The 8,513-nt window shown below is 48.4% G+C and overlaps 1 protein-coding gene across 1 annotated transcript in view; it reads left to right on the forward strand.

The window, feature by feature from the left end:
• cmtm4 (CKLF-like MARVEL transmembrane domain containing 4) overlaps positions 1–7,831 on the forward strand; it is an 85,893-nt gene extending 78,062 nt beyond the window's left edge. The window contains exons 3-4 of the mRNA XM_038806229.1: positions 3,205–3,303; positions 6,146–7,831. Coding sequence (XP_038662157.1) covers positions 3,205–3,303; positions 6,146–6,322 — 276 coding nt within the window. The 3' untranslated portion in view covers positions 6,323–7,831. The remainder of the gene's footprint in view (positions 1–3,204; positions 3,304–6,145) is intronic.
• Positions 7,832–8,513: the final 682 nt, after the last annotated feature.

Genomic DNA, 8,513 nt, shown 5'->3' on the forward strand with positions numbered 1-8,513 from the left:
CCTATGGCACTGTTGGGAGCAGGGAGCCTGCGGACAATTAGATTGGCTGACAGCTCTCTCAGGTAGGACTTCCTCCCGAGTGAGGGGCGGAAGTCTCACCTCCAGCCAATCAATGCTCGTTGGAGCCTGAAATCGTATTGGGTTAGACAGTGTCGGTGGGGATGTGTGAGAAGGGAAATTCTGATGTGTGTATTTGTGTGTGTCTGTATTTGTGTGTGTGTCTGCTCTTGGTGTAGCATAAGCTGCTTCCTTGATGTTCACTCTGACAAAGGAAGGTTCAGACTGACAAACCAGTCCGCGACAATCCACGTGGTGGGTGTGATGTTGAATCAACCCTGTGTCTGTACTCACTGAGTGTCTGGACTGGAAAGAGGAAGATCATGTCTGCTGTGTCCTTTTTATATGGGTTGGTGTAATGCTCCCCCCTGTGGTAGTGTCACCTCTGCGTGTATCGTGAATGCCCATTGGTCGTGTCCTATCTTACTGACCTATTGGTTGAATGTCTGTGTGTCACGTCTCTGGTGCTCCCTCTAGTGTCGAGCTAGTCTACGTGTACTTACATTAACTCCTTGTGTATCTACAATGATGCATATCACCACAGTGTGTGTGTGTATTTGTGTGTGTGTCTGTATTTAGACATAGAATTTACAGTGCAGAAGGAGGCCATTTGGCCCATCGAGTCCGCACCGGAAAGACCAACTCATCTAAGCTCACACCTCCACCCTATCCCCACAACCCAGTAACCCAACCTAACCTTATTTTGAACACTACGCAATTTAGTGTAACCAATTCACCAAACCTGCACATTTTTGGACTGTGGGAGGAAACCGGAGCACCCGGAGGAAACCCACGCAGACACGGGGAGAACATGCAGACTCCGCACAGACAGTGACCCAAGTTGGGAATCAAACCTGGGACCCTGGAGCTGTGAAGCAACAGTGCTAACCACTGTGCTACCGTGCTGCCCAAATTTGAGTATGTGTATTTGGTACGTGTGTGTGTTTGTGTCTGTATTTGTGTGTGTCTGTATTTGTGTGTGTCTGTATTTGTGTGTGTGTGTGTTTCCGTCTGTGCGTACACATGTCCTGTGTGTTCGTGTGGATGGATCATTTAACTTTGTCTATCTGTCGGCTATGGTTAAGTATTTTAACAGCGCCACTTTCTCAGTTGCAACATGAATAATGACCAGCTGGGAGGGGCCCTGGCTGTCTGTGGCCCACACTCGGCAGGTTGAGGTGGGGGAGGGAGGGGTGGAGGAGTGATAGCCGCTGACCAGGAAAGGTAACGTGAAGAAGTTGAGTGTGCAGCCCAGCGCGACCGGGGCCACACCGATTTCCGTCCCCCCCTCGAGGTGAGGTGAGAGCAGATTCTTTTGCCTTTGTTGTTTTTGGATTCAGTTTAAGGACATGTTCCTGTGCACACTTATTAAAGCTGAACCACAAAAATGTCAGCAATTCCATTTGGAAGGTTTAATATCCGTGTGGTTTGCGTTTTGTATAGAAGCAGATTCCAGATGAATTGCGCTGCACACTTTGATCTTCATGCATCTGCTGACCATGTGCTCCAGGGTGCCGTGTCGCATTTTCGATTTTCGGAATACTTCTCGACTGCTTCCGAATCTGAGACCTCATTGTAACTGCCTTTTCACCCCCACCTCCCGCCAATCCCCATGTTCCAGCTTCAAATAATCCCAATGATCTGGCACAGGAGCACGCTTAACTGGAAAGAATTATAATTCTCATTGGCTTCTATCCCGGGTACTCCTCGTGCGTAAAGACTCAACAATGTCCTCTGCGTCTTCTCCTGTCACAGGCGCCCAACCCAGGGACTGGTCTTCATAGCATTCAAATCTGTAACCCCCTCCTTCACATGGAGACTGCCGCTTTGCGGGAACCTGCTGAACACAGAACAGAGACACCATTTCCCTACGTTACAGCAGTGAAAGCCCACCGCGTGGACTGGGCCTCCCTGAGGCTGTGAAAGGTGGCTGATCTGAACGATGGTGACCGTCTGTGGCAGTGCAGCGCTGCCCAGGTGCTGCATCGGGGGCGACGGTTTAGCTTCTGTGCTCAAATCGCAGGCCTGGATCTCAAACCCACAACCTTGTGACCCAGAGGGTGAGAGCGCTGACACGTTGAGCCCTGGTAAATGTTGCCCAGGGTTGTGGCACTTGATGAAAAATGTTGTCAGTAAACTGAAGTGTTGGAGGGGAAGGTCTTTATGAAGTTGGAAGATTTCTGTCATCTGTGTCCCAATTCACACTAAGTCCTGTCTGATGTGTTGGGTGAGCTGGGTCTGCGAGGACTGCGTTTACTGCAGCAGTGAGAGAGACAGGCTTCCAACACTTGAAGAAATGCAACTCGATTTTATTGAACTCTTAACTATCATACATACTTTAACTGTGGGTTGACACTATGCTGACTTGACTGGAGACCTGAGGCTAGCCTGACCAGACTAACTGACTACCACATGGTGTTTGCACTGGCTGCTGCTCACGAGCTCTGACTGTCTCAGAGGCTGGATCCCGAGAGAGCGGGAAAACTGGTACCCTCTGGCTTTATAGTGGCCGTGTCCTGTCTGGTGATTGGCTGCTGTGTTCTGTGTGCTCACTGGTCATCCTGTGTGTCAATCACTGCCTGTCTGCACTCCATTATATACATATGCATATATCATATACATCATGGATGTATATTATGACACTGTCCACCTGCTCCGGCTCCCGGTCCGGCAACCAGTGGGTTTTAGAATTCTCGACCCTGTTTCCAAACCCCTGCCCCCCCCCCCCCCCCCCCCAAATCTCTGTGACCTCCTCGAGTCCCTGAACCCTTCGGGATTACTGCCAACCTCTCATTCTGGCCCCTTGCACATTCCTGACTTCCGTTGGTGTTTATGTTGGAATTCCCTCCCTCAGTCTCTCCACCTCTTTCCCTCCCTTGAAGCGTCCGTGTAAAACCTCTCTTTGACCAAAACTGTTGATCATCTTGCCTAACATCGTCACGCGTGGCCCGGTGTCAGTTTTACACAGGATATACGGCGGAGGCACATTCAGCCCAACTGGTTCCTGCCTGATTGTCACTCCTGTGGGGAGCCCTGGTCTGTTTTATTACATTAACGATGTTATATCAATGCAAGTTGCTATTGCAATTGTGTTTCTGTCTATAAATTCTCTCCACCTAATCAATATTTTGTCTGCTTGCCTCTCAGGATTTGATCAACACTGTGGTCAGCGCTGTCCTCTTCTTCATTGCCTCCATTGTGCTGGCAGCTATGAATCAAAAGAAGGGAGGGGAGATCGCTGCGGTGGTAAGTTATTCTCCCCCCCCCCCCCCCCCCCCCCCCCCCAATCCTCCTGGGGATAATCCCCAGACCATACAGACCATGGGGTTAATGGATCTCACCCCCACAACCCAGGGTAGGTGGATTGGCCATGCTAAATAAATAAAAAGAATTGGGTACTCTAAATTTCTTTTTTAAAAAAAAGAATTAAGTACATCGTCGGAGGGACTGCTCGGCAGATTGAGTCATTGGACCCTTGTTCTCCGCTCAGAGAGAGGCTGTTGGTGCTGACTCTTTCGATCCAACTGACCCCAGTTCCCTGCTCTAACCTCCAGATCCCTGCACAACATTCTCCTTCAATTGTTTATCCAGTTCCCTTTTGAAAGTGACTATTGAATCTGCTTCTCGTGTCCTTTCAGGTAGAGCGTTCCACATCATCAGAACTCGGTGTGTTTAAAAAAAAAATGTCTCCCTTTTGTTTTGTTTTGCCAGTCACCGTACACTGGTGTCCGTCTAACCCTCCTGCCACTAGGAGCTGCATCCCCTGATTAGCTTAGTGAAAACACTCTTTGAACATGTCTATTCATCCCCCCCCCCACCCCCCGAAACAACCTCCTTTGTTCTCGGTCCCAGTCTCTCCGTGTTACTGAAGTCTCTCATCCATGGTGCGGAAGCTTCCGTCCAGTTGATTGGTCAGTCCCTTTCCTTTGGGGAGTCACTAAATCAATTAATTGAGCTGAATTTTGGTTTGTTTTCCAAGTTGGGATGCCAGGGAAGTAGCTTGAGGACGTTGCTGTTGTCAGAGTCCGCTGTGGCCCAGGGGATGCACTCCCTCCACCAGCTGACCTGACCACTTAAACCCAAGCCAAAGATCCCAGTGCCAGGGTGCTGCACTGTCGGGGGTGCCGTCTTTCAGTTGTGACTTTAACGCAAGGCTCCTGCCTCCCCTCCCTCTCGGGTTAATGTCAAACATCCCGTGGTAATATTTTATAGAGTTCTCCCGGCGTCATGGCGAGAATCCCTCAGTCAACATCGTGGTTTACCTGGTCATTTATCAGGTTGCTGTTTGCGGGATCTTGCTGTGCCAAAATTGATTACTGCGTTTCCTACATGGTTAGCACTGTTGCTTCACAGGGCCAGAGTCCCAGGTTCCAATCCCGGCTTGGGTCGCTGTCTGTGCGGAGTCTGCACGTTCTCCACGTGTCTGCGTGGGTTTCCTCCGGGTGCTCCGGTTTCCTCCCACAAGTCCCGAAAGACGTGCTGTTGGGTGAATTGGACATTCTGAATTCTCCCTCTGTGTACCCGAATAGACGCCGGAATGTGGCAACTAGGGGTTTTTCATAGTAGCTTCATTGCAGTGTTAATGTAAGCCGACTTGCGACAATATAGATTATTACACTGCAATGGTGACTATTCATTGGTTGGAATTGATTTGGGAAATTCCTGTGGTTGCAGAAAGCCGGAAAGAAATTAAAGTTTTTTTAAAAAATTCTTACTTGGGGGCTGGTGGTGTAGGGGCATTGCCATAGGACGAGTAACCCAGAGACCCAGGGGAATGGTCTGGGGCTCTGAGCTCAAATCCCGCCCTGGCAGATGGTGAAATTTGAATTCAATAAAACTCTGGAATTAAAAATCTAATGATGATCATGAATCCATTGTCAATTGTCATAAAAACCCATCTATTTCACTAATGTCCTTTTCGGGAAGGAAATCTGCTGACTGTTACAGACTCCAGACCAGATTCCACCAGTGGCTATGATACTGGACCACAACCGCAACTTTTTTTTTATTTTTAAGACTGTGCAGAACAACCTATCCGCTCCAGGACTGATTGCATGAGAAATAGGGCTTGCTTATTTTTACAAACAAAATTTTATTCTCATTAAAAAAAACAATATTTAAACTTTTAAACTTCGAACCAAACAAGAACTGCTTACATGTATGTATCTCTTAATCCTAACACACAGTTTCCCACTAAACAGCATGTAAAATGAACATACAGCTCTCCACTCCACTTACACAGGCAGGCGAAAATGATACTTGCATTTACGGAACATATTCCTGTTGGTAGTGAGGCTCTTTCTAACCTTGTCCGAAAGACTGTCTCGGTGGCAGCTTATCGTGAAACTCTCCCGATCGCTTTCCAAATCCTTCTGCTCCTATCTGTTTGAACTGGATTTTTTAATCACTCAGGCCTGCCCAGCCCCTCAAAGCTGTTTCTGTCCAGACGTGTCCAGATTTGAACTCATCATCTGGACTTATGTACTCCCGTTTACACAAAAGAATAGGGCCATGCTATGAATGTGTAACTAATTTCCAATTTACGGACAAATGAAGTCTAATTTAATTCAACATCATAATGGGCTAATGGCCGGTCAGACAAGAGTGTTCCGGAGGAAAATGGATCTTGAATTGATCACCCCGACAGGACAGGGGTATCCTGTTTATTCCCATTAATGAATTTAAGGCTGAATGGCACAATGTAACTCGGGCCAGGTGTGGCTGTATCCCTCAGACTCTGCGAGCAATTTTACCCCCGGGTTGTTCAATCCTAAATTGCCCACTGCATCTTCGATCCAATTTCCTAACATCTCCCAGACATCACATTTCCTTGCCTAGCCTGGACCACATGTGACTCTAGATCCACAGCAGTGTGGTTGACTCTTAACTGCCCTTTGGAATTGCCGAGCGAGATACACTCAGTTCAAGGGCAGTTAGGGGCGGGCACCGAATGTTGGCCTAGCTAGTGACACCCACGTCCCGTGAAATAATAATTTCAAAAAATATTCTGCTGTGCGTTTCTTTGCCTTAAGATTGGACCTTAATCTCTCTCCTGTTGCCACAATTCCTCCCCTCCCCACCCACACAGGTGTTTGGTTTCCTGGCTGCAGGTGTCTATCTGGTCAACTCGTACATGGCCTTCAAGATATGGATTCTGACTGTCCGCCGCCAGACCGGTGGTCCGGCCAGTGAGTACACACGGGCCCGCTCGGAATCCCGAGGAGAAGTGGAGGGCCGGCCGGAGATCCAGCGTTTGGAAGGATGAAGAGGGGACGTGACCTCCGCCTGCAGCAGAGAGAGCGAGCGAGAGAGAGTCTGCCGTCTGCAACTCTGGCAGCTGACGGATCGAATATCCGACATTTACAGAACAGACACTTGCAATTTTTTTTTTTTTTTTACAGCGCGGCATGTTTTAGGAACGGCAGGTTTAATCACGGAGAGAAGGAATATCAAGGTTTGGAGTTGCATTAACTAGTGGGTGTGTCAATCCAAGGGTTTTCCGAGGGAGGCGCCTGTTGTTCTTAGCACTGTTCCCTGGGCTAAGCCGCTACTGAGCGATCAACATCAACACCCTGGCCCTGCTTCGCCAAGTGCCTATTGTGGTCCGTGTCCGAGATTCTCATCCTTCAGCAGCTGGTAGCGAGCAACCTGTGAACGAATCAAAGTGCTTTATTTATTGCCGATGGAAGCGGGACGGGAGCGTGAAGTGGGATTTGCCAGCGTTTTTCGGAGTGGGAGTGAAGATCCGAAGGTGGTGGGGGGGGAAGGTGGGGGTTGATGTGAGGCACTGCGTCAGTCTAACATGTGCACAATACATGTTGCATAAATGGTGCACGATGCAGAGAGCAGCTTTAAATGAAATTTAAACGATGTGTCTTCGAGTGGGCCCTCCCGCTGGTTAATGAGTTGCTGTGTTCAGATGGTTCACACCCTCCCAACGCGAAAGCCAAGTCTTTTCCGCCAGGTGGCTGTGACAGCCACTGCGGTGTGTCTTCCCCGGATTCTACGGAAGACAGAATGTCCATTGGTCCCCAATCTCCTGGTTCTCTTCGAAACGCTTTTAAAAAGAAAAATCAAAATTTCCAAAGATCGATTTTGTTTCTGTTTTCGTTCCATTGCTTGCGACCAAAAGATGATTGCCTGCCCGCGGCTAAAAGACGTTATTTTGTTGACCAAACCGATTTGTGGATGTGTCGAAATGTCAGGTGCAGAAACCATTGACCCCGGTGATGAGTATCAAATCCCAGGGACGTCACTGTCCTGATAGTGCTTTGATTTTTTTTTTCCAGCAATTTGCTGAACGTTTTAATGTAAATCTTCATTTGATTTCCTTTCTTACTGTTAAAGCATTTAGAAATTCTGAATATGTACATGCTCGTAACTGGGTATTTATTGCTAGATTTGCTTGAATCTGTTGCTGAATCAGAACTTTTTCCAAACAATACTTTGCTTTGTCAGCTGAAGCTTTTTTCACTGACTGGGGGGGGCATCCCGGGGGGGAGAGATTAGGGAGTCTGTCCTCCAATACGAGGGGAATACCGTTCTATATTCACTGGTTAGATTAGCACATTCACAGGCAGCTCTCTCTCAGCACGAACCTGTACAGCAGGATGTTCAGGCTGTACGGTTTATACTATTTAGTCTTAAGTGGCTGCACAGTAGCACAGTGGTTGCACTGTTGCTTCACAGCTTCGATTTACGGCTTGGGTCACTGTCTTTGCGGAGGCTGCACGTTCTCCCCGTGTCTGCCTGGGTTTCCTCCCGGGTGCTTCGGTTTCCTCCCACAAGTCCCGAAAGACGTGCTGTTGGGTGAATTGTCCGTGCTAAATTTCCCCTTACTGTCCAAAAAGAGCTTGGGTGGGGTTACTGGGTTACGGGGATAGGGTGGAGGCGTGGGCTTAAGTAGGGTGCTCTTTCCAAGGGCCGGTGCAGACTCGATGGGCCGAATGGCCTCCTTCTGCACTGTAGATTCTATGATAATTGAATGAAGTGACACACAGGAAGTTTGAATTCCCGTTCCCATTGATCTTCAGCTATCAGCCATGGCTGAAGGTTATGGATTCAAACCCCACCCCGAAGACTCGAGCCCATAATCTCAGCTGACACTGGCCATGCACTACTGAGGGAGTACTGCGCTGGCTAAGGTGCTGCCTGATGCTTGACCCGTTGTATTGAGGCTTTGCCTGTGCTATTTTTTTTAAAACATGACACTATATGAAAAAGAGCAGAGTAGATATCCCAGTGCCCTGGCCAATATTTATCCTTTGACCTACATCATTTTTGAAACTACTATCGCCATGGGAACTCTGTGTAAAAATTGGCTGATGTGTTTCCGATATTAGCACTGAGGCCCATGCTTCAAAAAGTACCTCAGTGGCTGTGAAACTCTTTTGGGATGCCCTAACAGAGGAGCAAAAGTAGCTGGGACAACCCCACCCCTTCCGGAATTTTACCAA

The sequence above is a fragment of the Scyliorhinus canicula genome, chromosome 9 (assembly GCF_902713615.1).
Source record: "Scyliorhinus canicula chromosome 9, sScyCan1.1, whole genome shotgun sequence".
In the NCBI taxonomy this organism is placed as follows: Eukaryota; Metazoa; Chordata; class Chondrichthyes; order Carcharhiniformes; family Scyliorhinidae; genus Scyliorhinus; species Scyliorhinus canicula.